Source organism: Parambassis ranga, chromosome 1 (assembly GCF_900634625.1).
Source record: "Parambassis ranga chromosome 1, fParRan2.1, whole genome shotgun sequence".
Classification (NCBI taxonomy): Eukaryota; Metazoa; Chordata; class Actinopteri; family Ambassidae; genus Parambassis; species Parambassis ranga.
The window spans coordinates 12,380,736-12,399,760 of record NC_041022.1 but is presented as its reverse complement, the minus strand read 5'-3'; the positions used below and the strand labels follow the sequence as shown (position 1 = coordinate 12,399,760).

Below are 19,025 nucleotides of genomic sequence, written 5' to 3'. Positions count from 1 at the left end.
TTTACTGATCTAATTTTTCAAATTTCCTATAGATAATGTGGTAGTATTGTGAATTAATCCAGCCTGTCAAGGTCAATAACAAATGTTCATTATTTTTTCAAGATAATTATGATGAGCTCAAAAATAACTGATGGGTCCCATCTAATGTCTGCATTCAGTATTGATGCCATTAATCCATAACCAGACAGTAGCTCAAGCTGTGTGTGTTATATTTGCTGCAGTCAGACCATTAGAAGAGCAATATTGTTTAATATTTATCAAATAAATTGTATTAAAATAACATAATTAAGGCTGCCTGGTTTACAATGAGACCATAAGTACGTATGAATAACTGAACTCTGATACTAATGGTAAAGGGTTAACAGGTATCTTATCGTTGTAGTGCCTTTCTGACCAGATGATGGCGCCAATTTAACACCATTACTATTAAGACAAAACTCAGACATGCCATGTATTAATATTTGCAACAGTTTTTATTTTCAAATTGACCAAGAGGGGAGAAGGGGAGCGGGTTATAGTAATAGCAAACATTTTGCTTCAAAATATTGATTATTATTACATTTGACTTTGGGGTAGATAAAGGAGCACAGTTCAAGAGCAGAAGAAGGGATATACATACATACAGTACAGGTAAGCATAGCACCGTTTTACACTGAATACTGGTGTTCTTAGCTTTGTGTGTGTGTGTAAGGTTTTATACTAGAACTAGGGATTTAGAACCAAACTGTGTAGTGGAGAGGTGATTTGTGTATCTGTGTGTTAGAGGTGTTTGTGGGGGGGGGGGCTGGCTATCTTATCGATATTGTCCCATATCCAATATCTTCAACTTCGAACTCCACTTTTTTTCCAACCAGATGTTCAGAAAACAAACTGATAAAAGTTTGCAATAGTGAAACATTCAGAGATTGTTTTTTTACACTGCAAAGACTGTAAATAAGATTGCATTTTGAATTTGCTTTTGTTTCACACCCCTCCTTTTCCTTCATCATAAGACTGTCTCCATAATGTTCTCCATAGCTAACAGTTACAACATCCATTTGTCTCTTTAAAAACACCTTTACATTCTTTGGGCTGGGTATCAGTGACACAAACTATAAACATTTTAAAACTAGCCTTTAGAGTGATGCATTTTTACACCAACTAGTCTAAAGGAGGATCTACAATTGCTATGTGATAGGTGGAAGACCTGGTTCAAATAGTAAGACCCTTGATGTTAAAATCTATGATTCCATAAGAGAATCTGTCCCTGCTAAGTGGCACAAATCTAAATTTAGCTCATCTCAGAGGGTTAAAAAATTGTCTGGTGTGTAGTTACTCTGATAAGTGTTTGTTGAGCAGTCTGCCATTGCAAAAACACCACAGCCACCCATCATTCATATCCTGACAGGTGACCAGTGCTCTGCTTCTCCAGTCACACACAGAATATAATGGGATACAGTGACAGTAAACATGCATACAAGCTCTCTCTTTCACACAAACATGTTTTCAAGTTGAGCTGTCCCACACACAGGTTTGCACAATACTGAGCCCAACCAGAGAGGACGTTTCTTGAAACTACAATTATCTCTTCATACTGCAACGCAAGAACTGATTGGCTATCGCCAGGGGAAACCAATACTGACCCCCAAGTGATACAAGAAGTAGGATTAAGGAAAGGAGATGCTATAATCACACAAGTACGCACAACCACTCACCCACGCAAGCAATCCTTACTACACTCTGAGACAAAACAACACATTCTAAACGCTCCTTTGCCAACCGTTACACTTCCTCCAAATCCAAGGCTTTTCTGTTTGATATGGCTTATCACTGTAGCACACAGGCTGAGCTCAAACACATTTCAGTTTCTGAAAAATGGATCTGGGCCCAGTCCTGGTTTTAACTGCTGTTTGAGAACTGAGCTGAGTTTACTGAACTGCATGAGGGTTTCTGAGGCCTAGGAAGAGAAAGAAGGATGAAACACTGATGATACAGCAGACCATGAGACAGCAGAAATGAAGTCAGCCTATTCCAATCAAGATGAAGGCTAACACGTTTCTCCGTATTATCACAACAACTCCCTCCACCCTTCACAAAACAACATATTTTAACTCCTCTTTCTGGAGACCCCCCCCCCCCACTCCACTTCTGGTTTGGTAAGGAAACAAGGTAGGCTCTGAGAACACTGGGTCGACTTCGATTCAGTGAAACCTTTTTCCCTCTGGTCTTTGCAGCATCACTGTCTAATCCTTCCAGGTCTGGTTCCAGACTGAGGCAGAAGCATAAACTTTCCACATTCCTGAGAATACAAGTACCATCAAGCAACTTCAAAACCTTACTAAGTCAAATATTGTAAGACACAAGGGGCGACAAACACTCTCATTCACTCACTCACATACACCAACCCCAGACACACTCATGCATCCAAAGATTGTATTCTCAAAAAAACACACAAAAGCTTACAGAATCACACCACAGATTACAAACAACTAGGTCTTGACAGTGATTTACTGTACACAATCACATTAAGTGCTAACGTTTAAGGAGGTTGAGGATATACGGTACTGTTTGTTACATATAGGGCTCTCTGGCTGTTAAAAAATAATCCCTACTATATACACACGCATGAACTTTATTAGGGGTAATATCTTGTTGGAAAATATATACGCCTTTGAATAGTCTGCTTGAAATTTAAAAAAAAAAACATAACGTACTACATTATTGGCACTTGGAATCACTAAACCTGTTACACGTACAGTGATCATCCTGCAAAGAATTCAGTTAAACTGACGAGCTAGTCTCTTCCCAAACATAATTTGTGGAGTTAAAATAACCATTTTTGAGACACAGTGTTGAAAAACAGAATTTCCACAAAACAAACCCAAGCCCATCCATTTTTTTAAGCATGCTGACAGAACTTTAAAGCCTCACACTGAACTTCTTTTTTTTTTTTTAGAGAAGGGGGGAGGAGGGGGTCTAAGAGAGTGCATCACTGCTCCACCTTGACCAGAAAATACTTGAACAAAGTAAAAATTCAATTTTCAAAAGCGACTAATAAAAGCTTACACAGTTATTCTTTCCATGCAATCATATAAAATACTACATTTCTGTTTTCTGTTAGGCTATATTGGATATTTACACTTTTTTTTTTCATACAGTAAATCTGTACAAGGTCAGTCCACCAGGACACACCTTTAAAAAGAGTCCATCGTTACCGTGGCAATAAGGTGTTCTCCGCAATTTTTTTTCCAGGTCTCCAGAGAAACTGGAGCTCCCTCATAATTCTGCCCCTGGTGAGGAAAAGGGGATTTTAATCCATCCGGTTTCCATGGTGACCATCTTTGGTGAGTTCCTTGAGGACTCAGACCTTCCTCTCTTTCCTATGATTCTTTCACATGGCGGAAAAGGGCAACAATTTTGGGGAAAAGGAAGATTGTGACAGCCACACACAACCAAAACAAACGTATGCAGCATTCCCATAAAGAGGTTAAATTCCCAAGGGTTCTCACTCAAGAGTGTTTTCCTGCAGACTTTACTGCGGTTGGCTGCTGACACTGTCAGTCCTGTGTGATGACGAGGCTTTCTGCTGTTTCTGGGGCTGCGGTTTAAGCTGCTGCTGGTGCCTCTGGTGGTGAGATTGTTGCTGCTGCTGCTGTTGTTGCCTCTGCTGCTGCGGCTGCTGCTGCTGTTGCTGCTGTTGTTGCTGTTGTGGTTGCTGTGGATGGGTTGCCTGGGTGAATGTGCCTTGTTGTTGGAGTGGGAAAGCTGCCTGCAGAATCAGTTGGGTGGATTGGTTACCATGGAGAAGACGAGTGCCCTGGCAGCAAAAGAATGTAATAAAATTAGAGGATGAAAGATGATAACCCATTTTAAGTAATATCACACTCTGCAAACAACATGCACAAAAGCCTTGAAGAGCAGTACTACACACATTGTGTTAACAGCAATGTGGAATAACAACACAAAACATATACAGTCCACAAAACAAAGCAATATCTCTAAGATAGGTCTTATGTCTACTTAATATCTTAAAGACATTTCTGCCATCTACTGATACCTGTAGGAACTGCTGTTGTTGCTGCTGCCCCTGCTGGCTGTTCTGTGCCACTACAGCTGTCTGGTTTTGGCCATCAGGCTGACCTTGAGGTGGTTGGGCTGGTTGCAGTGTCAGGGTCTGGGTCTGGCCACCCTGCTGAAGGGATACAGATTGTTAACAAAGAAACTAGACTTGATAATCAAATAAAGGTATACAAATCTTTAAAGTTCACAGACTTGACAAAGGTTTGAAAACAATGGTCATCATCCAATCCATTGGACTTATATACAGAATTCCACACACCAATCTGTAATTTGTATGTTATCTGACATGCTCACCCAGGGGCCCCAGAGCCTGTCGTCAAGGAGCAGCTGGGTAGCATTACAAACATAGTCACTTATATGCGCTCTACTCAGAATTGTCCTCCTCCCTTACTCAGTGGCTCATACAACTGTGTGTTTACCTGCTGGCCGGCAAAGGGGTTGTATGCAGTAACCACCTGCCCCATGAACATTGAGGTGGGCACCATGACTGCTCCACATGCATGCATTGGAGCAGTCACTAGCTTGGTCACCAGTTGTTGGCCTGCTGGGAATCTGGAGATGGAAATAAGACAAAACATGTAGCACCATCCATGTTTGATAGTATACACATCTTATTCCAATATATTTACACATGTTGGTTTTAATACAACAATTCTGGTTAAGTTTTTTTGTTTCGTTGTAGCAGGCATACTTACCGAATCTGTCGGTCTTGTGTGAAGGTTGCCACAGCAGTGCCTTGTTGTGTGTTGTTCTGTGGCAGGCTGGTGCTGATCTGCAGCACATTTGGCTGTCCTGGCTGGGATATCATCATGGTATTGTACAATGGAGCAGATACAGAGCCCTGCGTCTGGGCTTGAGCCTGTGTAGGTTGCTGGGGCTGACGCTGGGGCTAAAAAGAGGCAATGGGAGGGACAAAACTTAATATTTACAAAGTTTAACAAAGTTGATGCTTTTTGCTTTTTTCCTCTTTTCAATTTCAATGCAAGCATTAGGTTTCTGTTTGGCAGGCTATTTTGAATTGGCCTTTTATTATGTGAAAGGATAATCAATGTTTCCCAACTGAGTAGAGAGGGTTTGCCTAAAAGTGACATATGGGATCTTTGTTCTGTGAGTTGTCACTCTTACAGTGAGCATTCTTTGAAGTCTACTGTAATTTAAAAACTCAAGACATGCCCAGGGGTTCTTCCTGTAATGGGAATGTAACCATTTGAACTTCACACTATAGCACTGTGCTCACAGCACTGAGCAGCTCCTTTAGTACCAGTGCTATAGCTCAGTGGTCCCCAACCACCGGGCCGGGGACCGGTACCGGTCCGTGGGTCATTTGGTACCGGGCCGCACAGAAAGACTGAGCAAAACATATATTATTCATTATCTGAGTCTGAAAGCTGTTTCATTTATAAATCGATCAGATTCATCCGCCTGTGCCTTTAAGCACCTGCCCAGACGCTTGTCTCGGTCACGGGATACGGCACCCCAAAATTAAGCCCACAAGCAGCAAAAATGAATAAAAAACAAACGTCTTTGGAGAGCTTCTTCGGAAAGGGGAAAAGGCCTAAAGAGGAGACAGAAGAAGAGGAGCCTACCCCTTCAAAGAAAAAGAAACCCGCATTTAAAAGACTATATCAGGAGTCCTATTTAAAATACGGATTTATTGCAACAGGTGATTCTCACACACCAAGTCCGCTCTGAGTGATGTGGCGACAGACTCGCAAATGAGGCAACGAAGCCTTCAAAACTGCGAGACCGAGGACCCTGCATTAAAAGACAAGCCATGGAAGAAAACATGAACAAGAACGACTGAAGCAATTAATGACGGCCAAAACAAAATTACGGAGTGGACTGGACATAAGAAACACACTTCGGGTGTCATGTCTCCCATTATCCCCAGATGGGACCGCCTCATTGCTGAGAAAGCTCAAAGGCCCCCACTAATTAAGCATAAGAGTAAGTTGTCTTTGTATGCACTTTTTTTTCTGTGCCGGTCCGTGAAAGTATTGTTTTACATGATACCGGTCCGTGGTGCAAAAAAGGTTGGGGACCGCTGCTATAGCTGGTCTTTCCTCCCTGCTACCCTCCACAGGAATGTGATCAGCAGTGTTAAAAGTTCACATACAATTTGCCCTCATGAATATAGGGTCCTCATTACAGTTGAACATGCATAATTCTATTTTATATATCATTACCAGATTTAATCACTTTCTCTAGCTTGTATCCTACCTGTGGGAGGGCATTAGTCTGCTGTATGTTCTGCTGAGGGGGCGGAGCCTGCTGCTGTATCGTGAGCTGCTGAGTTCCTGAATGGACCGGGTTAATTGTTGTTTGCTGGACTTGACTGGTCAACGCTGTTGTCTGCTGGACCGACCCCACCTGAGGGAGCTGTACATTCATTGCTCCACCCTGCTGCTGCAGCAGCATCTGTTGGGATGAAGACAACAATTGTCAGACCGCAACAGTCCAGTTATCTGTATTTACACAGCATGAGGTTACTTTTGTACATTCATTTCCCAATTTAGCATGTTTAGAATAACAGAATAATCTATTGGTAGAAATTATCTTTATGGGATACATATTCAAGTAGTGATGTTCTATTATTGCCATTTCCTCAGAATAGAAGGAAAAATAATGCATAATGCATGATTGTAGTCCTGATCTAGGTCAGGCAAAAGTAAGTACGACACAGCACGAAATGGCAAGACACGACACATACTGTTCTTTAAAAAAGATTAGTTGCATTTTAGTATGTTCTTTTCAAAAATTGAATAATCAAATTTAGACTTTTGTTCAATGTAATCAAACTGCTTGACTCCTAAATGAGCTACAGTCATTCTGTAATTATATGGTGAGCTAAACAAATCATGTTTGCATAATTTTTGAATATAAGGTAATTGTTTTGTTGTAATAGGCAGGTAATAAGTGCAGGTATACCTAAATATAGCTTTAACTAGTAGGTAAGGCTGTCTTTTGTCTGTCTATGCACAAATAAACTGAGTCACAGAGGCAGACAAATAAAGGGAAGAGAGAAATAAAATAAAGGGAATATTTCAGAGGATGAGGAATAAACAATACTATGTGTACACAAATTTGTAAGAAAAGTTTGAAAGAATATGTCATTTTAAAACGGTACAGTTCACCTGTATGCCCTGTCCCTGAACTCTCTGCAGCTGCTCCTGGATGTGTCTGAGCTCCTCTTGCTGCCGCTGGATGTTGGCTTGGATCAATCTGGTCCTCTGCTCCAGCTGCTCCTTTAAGTGCTGCATGGCATTCACCTGCGCCGAGAACTCCATCACAGGCTACGGAGAGAGGGGGAAAAAATGGTTTTGTCTTATGTACCCAGATAATGGCAGTTAACAATATATAAATGCACAGTAGGGGTATTAGCATTGTTACCTGTACATTTGACTGGAGCTGCTGTGGTTGTTGCTGCTGCTGTTGAGTGATCATGCCTGGAGTTACACTCTGTCCTGTGGTCTGAGAGCTCATAGACTGTGGATATAAAGAAAATGAATGTGAATTATGACAGGCAGACTTTAATGCATTCTCATCTAGGTTGACACAGCTATCCTGCCCTCATGTTGACTTTTGGCTGACTGAAACCTGTGACATCACCAGCTTGTCATCCCCACCCATCTGATGACTCAAAGTCTGAAGCCAAGACATAGCACTAATCCCCTTTTTTGATTGAGGTGGTTACTGTAGGATAAATATGTCTGTGCCCGTTTCTACCCGTGCATAACTTTGGTGTATAAACATTTATAATAGTTTGTACAGTCCATGCCTCATTTCTGGATTGTACCCCTTTTAGTGGGCCTTTTTAACAGATTTATCAATGTCATTCTGAAGTCTTCTTCTTGTGCTACCAGGTCATTTAGTTTTCTGCTACTGTACAAAAAGACAATGACACTGCTTTTGCCAATCATGTCTCACCTGGCTGCTGATGGATGAGCGACGCTGTGATGTCATCTCCATTGTGGAGGCCAGGGACTGCCGTGGGGGTGTGGCCGTGTCCATGTGTAGCTTGGAAGCTGTTGCTGGTAAGACAAAATGATCAATTACAAAGAGTCCTATTTAGACCCTGCTGACGTTATCTTACTGCAGGACTTAGTCATCCCATTTAACTCTTTAACAGATATGACACTTATGGATTAGTACAGTATATGTCAGGGTTACTAGCATGCAACTGTCTTTGTCCTTACAAGTGCAAGTGTCAGAGACATGCGATGAGGACTTGCGGGAACTCTGTGAAGAGGTCGAGGGTGTTCGGCTCTGGTCAAATCGCTCGAGAGCCTCCTTCAAGCTAGACGTATTTAGCTGCGACTCTGAGCCAGAGTCCTGACTCTAAAAGGAGAAAAACGCAAAAAATAAAATAAAAATGTATGTGGTACCAATTTTAAAAATAATACACACAAAGAAAGTGAAGAACATTCTGCAAAACTTAATGATCCCCAAACAAATGAAGGCTTGGGCCTGATGTTGTATTTATGTTGATTTATGATGACTGCTCATTGAGCAAAAGAAAAGCCCCATTCTCTCAGACTCCATCAGAGAACAACAAGTTTGACAGTGTGGACAATGTGACAAGAAAAACACATTGAGGGAAGTTAATGGATAATGTGGGAAGAAAAAGCTTTTTTTCCTGTTATAAGAGAGTCTGCATACATACAAAAATGTTTTTACTTTTACTATTTTAATGCATTCTCTCTCATTCTTGACATGTCATGTTTCGTTTAATTGCTGAGAGTGTATAGTTACACAGTTAAACACATGAATATAGACCATTTTCTGAAATGATGTCTTACCTTATCTGCAGTGACTTCTGGATTCGACTCCTCAATGCCCAGTTCCCTACGCTGTTCGGCCCTCACCTCTGCATAGCTGCATTTAAGACAAACACAACGAAAAAGAAACAACCGGTGAAGAAGCAGTAAGATGGTGCATGTGAGAGATATGACAATTTGAATGTGTAGTGCCACTAGTAAATATAATGAAGTGAATACATCCAGAGTACTTATGTTAAACTCATTAATGTTTCATGATAATAATCAATTGTAACATCAATGAAAAGCACTTCAAAAACATAGGATGAGAATCTAAGCTCGCTATACCTGACTACTGTGTGTGTGCAGACAATAAACTCAGGTCGAGAATTCCACTGATGATAGGTGATGTAGTAGTGAGTCTGCAGCCAGATCCACTGTTGACCTTTGGTTAGGAAACGGTAGTAGCATGACTTCCCTTTACCATACTGCATCACTGAGCAGAACAGGGGCAAACAAACAGCATTACAAACAAGCAGAAAAACTTTTTTTAAAGAATCTTGCATATGAGTAATTGTGCGCCCTCACAGTGTTCATGACATTTGGCTAGCGTCTCCAGGTCATCCACATGGTAATAGTCGTACCCTGATGTTCCCAGAACCTCAAACGGCAGGTAGCCTATGATTGGTGGGGCTCTGGAAAGCAGAAAATACATGATATGATTACTGCATGTTACCAGCTAGTTTAAAACAATTTGCTAAAATCTACATCAGTGTGTAAACCACACGGATTTAGTGGTGTAAAAGGGACACGTGTTAGTTTGTGAAATCTCTGCATGTTCAACAGGTCTTTTCAATATGCTTGTAGCGCCTCCATTACTGACCTAAGAGTGGCACACAGCACAAGTAACCCCCAGGTTAAAAAACCAGCAGTCACACAACCAGCTGACAAACATGACACTAGACTAAATGTGTCTGGATATGTAGTTGATTTATATCATGATCTACCATGGAAGAAACCAAAGGGTGTGTATTGTGTTCAGTGGCCACACATTGTATTTATTTTAATAACACATTTTCAGTTCACTCTAGGAGAAATGGTTGTACTCAGCTGTTACTAAGAAGAAAGGGGGAACTGACAAAAAGTCAATTAGGGAAATTAGATCTTGAGAAGTTCCCGAGCTCCTTTCTCACATCTGGTGGTGCCGATTGTTACACAAAAGGGTGCGACATTCTGAATGTGTCCACTTCTGAAAGTTACAGTAATGTTTAGTTATAGTCTAATCTGAAGTGTGCTACGTGTGTGCACTGCTCACAGTTCTAATGGCACCTTAAGGAGCAATGAAGGATAAATGTGTATGTACCTATGGTCTAAGAAGAGGAATTTCCATTCTAAACTGTGCCTGGAGGTAAATTCTTCATTGGGCTCCTCCACTGTACACATTTCCTATAAATACAAAAAAGCAAAACCAAGAGCAGTTTAGTGTGGAGTTACATGAAATAAAATTACAAATTATTAAAATGGGTGCACATTTTCACAGTACCTTAATAAACTGAGGTTTGGCCAGCCGGACAGTGGCCACAAAGCACACCTGGTCATCGAAGGCAGGTTGTAACGACCGCTGTAATACTCCTGCAAGACCATTTCTTTTCACGTTGGGAACTGCAAAACAGAAAAGAGCTTTTTTACTCAGTGGGTAAGCTCAGGAATAGACACTGCCATCCATGTTAAAATATAATGATCAACTACTACTTAAATTAGGCTTGACACAGAAGGTTTTGTGTAACTTTGTGTGTCGGTAAACATGCAAGCTTGTTATGAGAAACAACAAGAACTTTTTTATTTTTAAACTCTGGTTCACATAGCTGTTGAAAAAAGTCTCCCATGTAAATATATATACATACCATTATTGAGTGACTTGAAGTTGCCAATGAACTTAACATATTCATAGACAGGAGGTTCTTTGGGGTCGATGGCGCCTCGCAGCATATGGCAGCAGAACTCCATGTGATTCTTAGCTGGAGGTGAAAAATAAAGAATAATTACTAAAAACACATGAGACAGGACTTTAATGTTTGATGAATAGTGGATCTTTGTTTAGCTGTTTCAGATTAAGTGTAAGATAAGACTCATCCCAGAGGAGAAAATTTACACGTTCAACTTAAAACTATATGATTTTTTAATTTTATTATTACTGTAGAATAAAAAATACCCTCTGGTTGATACTGACTCTTCAGGTAATCGCTGCCAAGGCTCTCTGCATCAGTGGGGTGTGTGGACAGGGCCTTGTACACCTCGGAGTGTTCCCCAATTGGTAGGAAATTTAACAAGTTCTGGTCCACCAAGTCCGCCTGAGAAACACATAAACATGCATAACACACAAATTAGGGGAAAGGCCAAAGCACACAGATGATAGTTAATAAAATCATATTAAGGCTTGTTTTACAATACAGTGGATGACTATCACACCGACAAGCCAAGAGAAAGAACCAGTGTTACTCACCGGCAAGTGTTCTAGTAGTGAGGTGACACTCTCTGAGGCGTAGAGGATGTTCCCATCAGTCATTATTGCAATAAAGAACCCATCCAGAGCCTGTTTAGAGCAGAGAAAGCAGTGTGTAATGTTGCTGTACAAGATGAGAAAAAAGCCTCTCGTCAGTTTTATGTCAGATTAAAAACTGTATTAAACAGAAAAATTAACTATATGACAGCATTTGCCAGGCCTAAAAAATACATTCATTTATACCTATACCTGTTTAAATGGTAAAAATCCTACTACAGCAAGATAACAGTGCCTATGTTGTTGTTTAACCGTACAAAGCATGAGATTTCTGACATTTCTGACCTCTAGCATGAGCTGGGTGAATTCCTCATTACTAAGAAATGGAGGCTTCCAGTCCTGCCTGATCTCACTCGACTCCGACTGGGCTGCAATCTCTGAATAAGGACAAAGAAAATGCATTTGAATTTAGAGAAAACAAGTCTTTCAGGGTGATGTCAGTAAAAAAAAACATGACAAGGTGACAGCTCAAGCACCCTGGATGTAACATAAAACAACTGGTTGCACAAATGTTTGGAGTCCCACAGTGAAAACAAGACAGTTAAACAGAACACAGGATAACATAAAGCCCCAGTGCAGTGGGAGCTGATATTTAATTATTCAAAGATAATAGCAGGGATTGCTAGGAATATGAGCCTGTAGTCAATGATTAAATGAATTCAATACATTAAAAAAACCTATGACAGAAGGGGAACAATTATTAAGTCATTCTTTTCAAATTAATGAAAGAGGATATCTCACTTTATATGTACAATATCCACATCTCATAGAAAATGTGTAATGAACATGTTTTTTAAGCTTTACTGATGAAGGCAAACATACCCTACAAAGAGTGTACACAAAAGTGAATGATAAATATAGACATGTAACGTCAACCACATGAAGTGTTCATCATAAACACAGGAAGTGAAGTAGGATGGTAGAGAGGCCTGACCTTTGTGTTTACACAGGAAGTCGATGCTCTTCTGCAGGATGGTGGACTTGTCCATCTTCCGGGTGTTGCCCGGCAACATTGTGCCGAGTTCCTTGATGAGTACATTGAACTGGTCTCGCCGTTTCTTCTCAGACTTGTTTCTGGACACGCTACAATCCAAACCACAATTAACAATTAAAACCCAAATTGTATGTGGTCTTTTCTTTTTTTTTTTCTTTTTTTTACAAAATCACAGATGTAATCTTTACAAAACAATCTTACCGTTTTGCTTTGTCCTTTTCATCTTCTTCCATCAACCCATCAAAGATGCTACAATCATCCCTACAAGGGGGAAGAAAAAAAAATATTTACAGATGTTCAGAGTTTTCTCACTTTGGTTTCCTGTCCATTTATGTTTGTCTGCAGCTTGAACTGCTTGTATGTTTTGTTAATAATAGCTAATGACGGATGTTGACTAATGGGAGGATTCCTACTGTACATGCCAGCAGCAGGTTTATTTTTGGATCAGAGAAAAAAGGGAGTGAGAAGGGAGAAGGAATGTGTTGTGCTTGCCAAGAAGGTTAAGTGCATTCGTGTAAGAGGGTGTGTTCTTGCCTACATTTCAAGTACTGGTCAAAATACCTCCATGTGTACTGACGGGTGATGCCCGAAACTATTACAGAATCTTTAATTGGAATAATTTTTAATGCAGAAAAACAGATACAAAGATGGTATGTTAATGGAAAATACATAGTAGTAACTACTGAGGTTGCAAATGTATTTAGGGGCATTCTGTGTATAGTGTATACAGTATGCATGCGGTCTGCACAGGCTGACAGCCTTAGAGAGTGTGTGCCAGCATACCCTATGCTTGATGTCATGGTGGCTGCTGATCAGGGCTGTGGCTGCAGTGATTTGTTCTTTAGGCGTGAGGTAGGCATTTGGAAGACCACCTAGGAGACAAATAAAATGTTACGTTTAACAGCCAGGTGTGTTTTATTTTTGCAATTTAGTGGACTAAAGAAATTATCCTACAATGCACTGCAGAAATAAGCGTCCCGTTCCTATGTTTTAAAACTGGTGGTGAAGTTGATGATGATCAAATTGTGATTTCTTCAACATTACTACCTAACTTAGCTCAGACATTATAACACATTTACAACTACAGAAAGGCATCAAAGAAACACAATCATCTTGACAAATGTGTATAGATATAAGATATCAATTACAATTATTAGTATTCTGTAAAACCTATGATGCAAAATGGTAAGAAACATTTATCTTAAGATAAATATCTTAAGATTTCCAAACTTTTTCATCATCAACGTGTGTTGTCACTTCTCACCACACTGCAGCTTAAGCACACGGCTAGTTGATGTAGTTCCTCAGGGGTCAGAAAAAGGGTTTAGGGTCAAAGTTGACTCTATGGTCAAAAGAGGTTTTGAGGTCATTGGGGTCAGAAGAGGGCACCAGACCGCGATAATGACTTGGTCGCTGACCAAACCTGTGAATAAAATGAAAGCAGTTATGGAAAGTACAACAGGTTTCAAAAAGAACTATTACCAGGACTTGGTGTCCGTTAGAAAAATCCCTTACAAATATCACTGTCTCTGTGGTTACAAGTATAGTCAAATAACTTAATAAATACTAACATAAAAAATTAAAAAAAAAAAAAAAATTTTTTTACATAAACATTCTAGTTAAATGAATCACAGCTGTTAAACAACATCAATACAACTGTAACAAATCCACCGTTATGCTTACAAATTTACTATTTCATGAAATAGAATTTCAACTTACTTCTTGGAATGTCTTTTGTATGCAAAATTAGCCGTTTTAGATCCTAGCCTCCTAGGCACTGACAAATCTTCATGTGTAAACCACGCCTCACCTGCAAAACAAAATGCAAATATATCAGCTGCTACACGTCCCTTTGGCTGCAAAATGTCTGAAAATAAAAGTTCTCATTTATTGTCCCCTTGATCAGAGTCAAAAGAAACAAAATATTAAAAGCTGCAAAACAATATATACAATATACAATATATATATATATATATATACACAACAAAAATCTAGCAATAAGTAATACATGGTTCCATACTCATTGGTTCAATAAACCACTTAATCAAAACTGTAGTGCTGAACTGCAGGTCATCAGTGGTCCAAACACACACACACATATTTTTTTAAGCATGACCAACCGTGAATTACAAATTCAACCCAGTTCCTAATAGAGAGAAGCCATGGCTAGAAAATGGAAAATGGTTGCAATTATGTGCTTGAACAGTCATGCATATATTATTTTAACAGAAAAAATAACTTGAAAACTAGTCTGAAAAAATGTTCAAAAACATGTCATACAGTCCCACACCAGCAGGACAGCAGACCAGCACCAGCAGACTCTCAATAAACCCCATCTAAGACCATGTTGCAGTAAGATATAAGCAGGAAGGTCACAGTGGCTGCAGTAAAACAACATATGGATAACACTAAACCCCTCATATATTATCTTATTATCATAACCCTACATCCATCGGGCTAAGTTAAGGGGTCCATACCGGCGGCTCTAATTTGGGATGCTGACCTACACTCATGCATTCCTGATGGCCAGTAAGTGAAGCCTCATTACGCTGAGCTTCTTCATTGGGCAAAGATGCCGTAGACCATTCCCAATGAATAAACTACATACTATACAAGCAATATGGCCGAGTGTAGAGCAGCGGATCACAACAACAGCTATAAACTATAGGATAATGTACGGTTAACAGTTAATATACCTTTTAGTGCCACAGGTGTTAGTTATACAACCGACAGAGAGCAACCCATTTAGCTAGCTAGCAGGCTAACTAAGCTTGCTACCGAAAACTGTCCATTCAAGAGAGATTTAATGCTCTTACTGCCCCAGTTTCACCTCGTTACTCACAAATACTGAATGACACAGTTATGACAGGCGAAGCGGTTCACGTCGGTGAAACAGACAGGAGGAAAACCAGTCCATGTCATGGCAAGCTTGCGCCGAGCCCGAAGCTGTCACGCAACAACTGACATTGAAGACAAAATAATCTCTAAAATATTACCGTTGGTCTTTAAACACCGCGAGAAACCTGAGCTTAAACATCCGCGCGGTGGAAGGTCTTCGAAAAAGCCGACCAAAACATGAATGTCTGCGGCGGAGAAACGTCCAAAAACAGCGATGGTGGAAACATTTTCGCGGCAGATGTATGTACACACATACATACACAGTCCGCGGGCACACGCGTACACACACACTGGCAAGAATACGCGCACACGCTCGCCCACTCGTACACATAGACGCTGGCTGCTCTGAATGTGGGTCACTGGGCCTTGCTCTCCCTCAAGCTTGCGGAAACAGTCCCGAAGCCTGCGCTGCAGTCCGACCGCTTCCGCACGCCAAAAACACCGTTCACACACCACAACGGCCGTGCTATGTCACAAAGACGACCACCGCTGGCTTTGTATATGCATTAAAATCCTACCTTCACGAATAATCGACAGCAGCCTCCGTGTTTTGGTTACTTAAGCTGTGCATCGAGGCGGTGGGGGCCAGGAGGACTCCGGGTTGGGGAGAAAAACAGGAGGCCTACTTCATATTACGACGTACAGTCATGCGCAATAGAGACAGTAGGGCGCTCTATTTTGTGAGTACAGTAGCAAAACGGAGGGAACCGCTGAGTGATCCTGGGATATGACTGCGCGGTTCTCTGGGTCCTTTTCCAACGTGGAGACTCGTCCTCTGAATGACAAAGTAATGCATTTAAAACGACAACGATACACACTTTCCGACATAGTAGAATTGGACATTTAATTTAAACATTTTTGGCATAAATTCATCGTCATATGTGGTCCACATTATAAATCAACACCAAAAGGCCAGATCAATTATGATTGCATTACACGCGTGGAATTGCCGTTTAGACGGCTGTGAACAGACTGTGAATGTGACATTGGATGGTCGCCAGAAGGGTGCAGAGCAAGATAGGGATGGCCCTGCCTGATGGAAGGGGTTTCCCTTTCTATCGACGTCCAATCACAAGCTCTTCACGCCATGACGTTGTTTCTATAGTGTGCTGAGGTTCCCCTAAATATGTATTATTGTGAATTTTGACATTACATTTATTGACATTATCACAACCTTATAGATTAGAGAATATTATGTTAATAAGAGACACTATCAGTCATATCAAAAATAAACAAGTGGTCCTAAGGTTTGTTCACTGTGTCGTACCCACCCCACCTGCCTTTACCAGCTTTTTATAGTCATTCATTAGCACTTTTTCATTTAGCACTGAGCACAGGCAGATATAGCAACCAGCTATAACATTAAAACTGACAAACAAAACATAATAATCTATTTTACAGATCAAGGGATGACAAGCCTGATAAACAGACCAATATGTAAGTGGAGTATGTGATGTGCTGCAGGTTCAAATACAGATTTAAATTTCCAGAATTTAAATACCACTGTGTTAAATGAATTTCTTGCAGCACAGTAAAACATTTCTACTTAGCTTTACTGCCCCCTTCAGTCAAGCAATAGAAAGGAAGTAATCACCGTTACTTCCATGGACATCTACACCTTAAATTGGTAAAGACAAAAAAAACTTTAATTTCAGTAATGATAGAGTCAATTATCTTGACAGTCCTTTGTATTAATAGTCATTATAAAGATAATCATTATATTAAAAATTAATAATATAAAACTAAAGCACAATAAAACACGAGCTGAAATAGGAATGTAGATGAAAGGATGCATGTTAGGAGAGTTAAATGTTTATCAAAGTTAAAGTTTCACCAAATTCACCACGCTCTGTGGTGGGTTTCCCAGAGGCTGATTGGTGTTATACATTTATTTATTTATTTATTTATATCAGACTGTATAACTCCTCCCCTTTCTGTGGGGAGAAGCGCTAGATAATCATGTCAGGCATCACTGTCATTCCCTCCATTTGTCTATATTTATGTTTACTTAGCACCTTACATCTCCATATTTGTATCCATGTATCATATATTGTGCTCATAATGCGTACTGTACTCTTATTTTGGATTATAGTGACACTTATACTCTTATACTCTGTACTTAACTGCATTTAATTTAATTTAATAATAATGCATTTAATCTTATCTTATCTTATAATTCTTCCTTCTCAGAGTATTATTATTACTGTTTCTCTGTCTCCTTGTTTTTTTATGTCTTCAGCATCTCTCCTCTGTGTGAACTCCAGCTGCTCTCTCCTTTCTGTCATCACTTCCAGTTTTCTGGTAGTTTGTTCAGATTAGTCCTTATCTGCTTCTTAAGGATTCTGCCTATGACGTCCCTTCTTATCGCTCCTTCACCCAGTCAGCACATCTTCCTGCATAATCTGTATTATTCATTCCTTAACTAATCTCTACATCCACAACCTATATCTCTTCATGCTCTTTTCTTTCTAATTTTCCTTCTTTTTCCTTTGTTACATCTTCCCACCTGTATCCATGTTTTACCTCCTCTTAGGCTTCTTGTTTTTATGGCCTTTTGTTTAATGCTCACATTCTTCCTCAATTTCATTCAGTATCTCATCAATTTCCTGGACATCTTGGCGACCTGCTTCTCTAGCTCTGTTTCTCTGTCCTTTTAAATCAGTTGAACATGGCCATTCAGGAATAAGGGTTTGAACTCCCATCCTATTCACCCGATTAAAGACCTGCAAACTACTACATCTTTTCACAAACGAAGGAGATGATGTCAGAACTTTGTACTGGTTTAAGTAGGTCCAAGACACCAAGTTCTACAAAGATGAGATCCTGACTGCTGGCCTGACTGTATAAATATAGAAGGGGACTATGATGCTATAGGTTTTTCTAAAATTTCATCCATCCATCCATCCATCCATCCATCCATCCATCCATACAACAACCATCCATCCATCCATCTTGCAGTCCAGGGTTACAGGGGGCTGGAGTCTATCCCAGCTTTCTACAGGTGAGAGGCAGGGTAACAGGTCACCAGTCCACGCACACAGAGACATTCACACTCATCCGTCTACCTGTTGGCATAAGTTAATATATGTTGTATCAGCCCTAATAACCTCTAGCTGCTCACCTGCAGTGTTATGATTAGATAAAACATTATTATATTTTCTTACAATAGAATTATTCTGTTCTATTCTTATGTGTTCCAAAATGCAACCATTTGAATTTCTTGAATTTCTCTGATTATTGCATAAATGATAATCCTTTCAATGCACATCACACTGGGATAAAGTGATGATAAGTAAGTACAATAAACCTCATGTGTTATTCATAGGATTCAACACATATATTTACTTCCTGCCTATCCATCCCTCTTTCCATCTCAGAGGCAAAAAGCCTTTCAAGTGCAAGCATGAAAAGCCATGAAAAAAACAACAACAACAAAGCACTTAGCAGAAGAGCGACTCATCTGTGTTTTCACAAATGTGACAAATCCAATGGAGCCACACTCTTTCTGCAAACAAATCAAATCAGCACTTTGCACGGGTTCATTCTGAGGTGGTTTCGCTCATGGAAAAGTCATCCCACAGAAACCTTTCACAAACTGCTCAAAGACATACAATATGCTCTTTATGCCTGTCAGCACATATAACAAATTATCTTGTGGAGTCATGATCATTAAAGAAGTGAAACATCCTTTATGAGCTTGTAAAAATCCCCCTCCTACCCTTCACCCTCCATATATAAGTGCTTCTCCTCTGCTTGT

General features: G+C 40.1%; 1 protein-coding gene across 7 annotated transcripts; it reads right to left on the bottom strand.

Moving 5' to 3' along the window:
• Positions 1 to 456: 456 nt before the first annotated feature.
• Positions 457 to 15,911, bottom strand: clockb (clock circadian regulator b). 7 transcript variants are annotated; one of them, XM_028418235.1, is made up of 25 exons: positions 15,787 to 15,911; positions 14,090 to 14,180; positions 13,635 to 13,793; positions 13,154 to 13,242; positions 12,572 to 12,631; positions 12,311 to 12,459; positions 11,662 to 11,753; positions 11,320 to 11,409; positions 11,029 to 11,167; positions 10,721 to 10,834; positions 10,360 to 10,478; positions 10,180 to 10,262; positions 9,405 to 9,511; positions 9,165 to 9,312; positions 8,859 to 8,934; positions 8,256 to 8,397; positions 7,987 to 8,090; positions 7,450 to 7,545; positions 7,194 to 7,352; positions 6,280 to 6,477; positions 4,755 to 4,948; positions 4,479 to 4,611; positions 4,354 to 4,386; positions 4,037 to 4,171; positions 457 to 3,796 (listed from the first exon to the last, which is right to left on the bottom strand). In XM_028418235.1, the coding sequence occupies exons 4-25, from the start codon at positions 13,168 to 13,170 to the stop codon at positions 3,512 to 3,514; spliced, it is 2,673 nt and encodes an 890-aa protein (XP_028274036.1). In that variant the 5' UTR covers positions 13,171 to 13,242; positions 13,635 to 13,793; positions 14,090 to 14,180; positions 15,787 to 15,911; the 3' UTR covers positions 457 to 3,511. The 7 variants fall into 7 exon arrangements, with proteins under 7 accessions (XP_028274036.1, XP_028274049.1, XP_028274042.1 ...); XM_028418248.1 differs by having other exon boundaries at positions 11,047 to 11,167; XM_028418241.1 differs by lacking the exon at positions 15,787 to 15,911 and adding an exon at positions 15,367 to 15,533.
• Between the last annotated feature and the right edge of the window lie 3,114 nt (positions 15,912 to 19,025).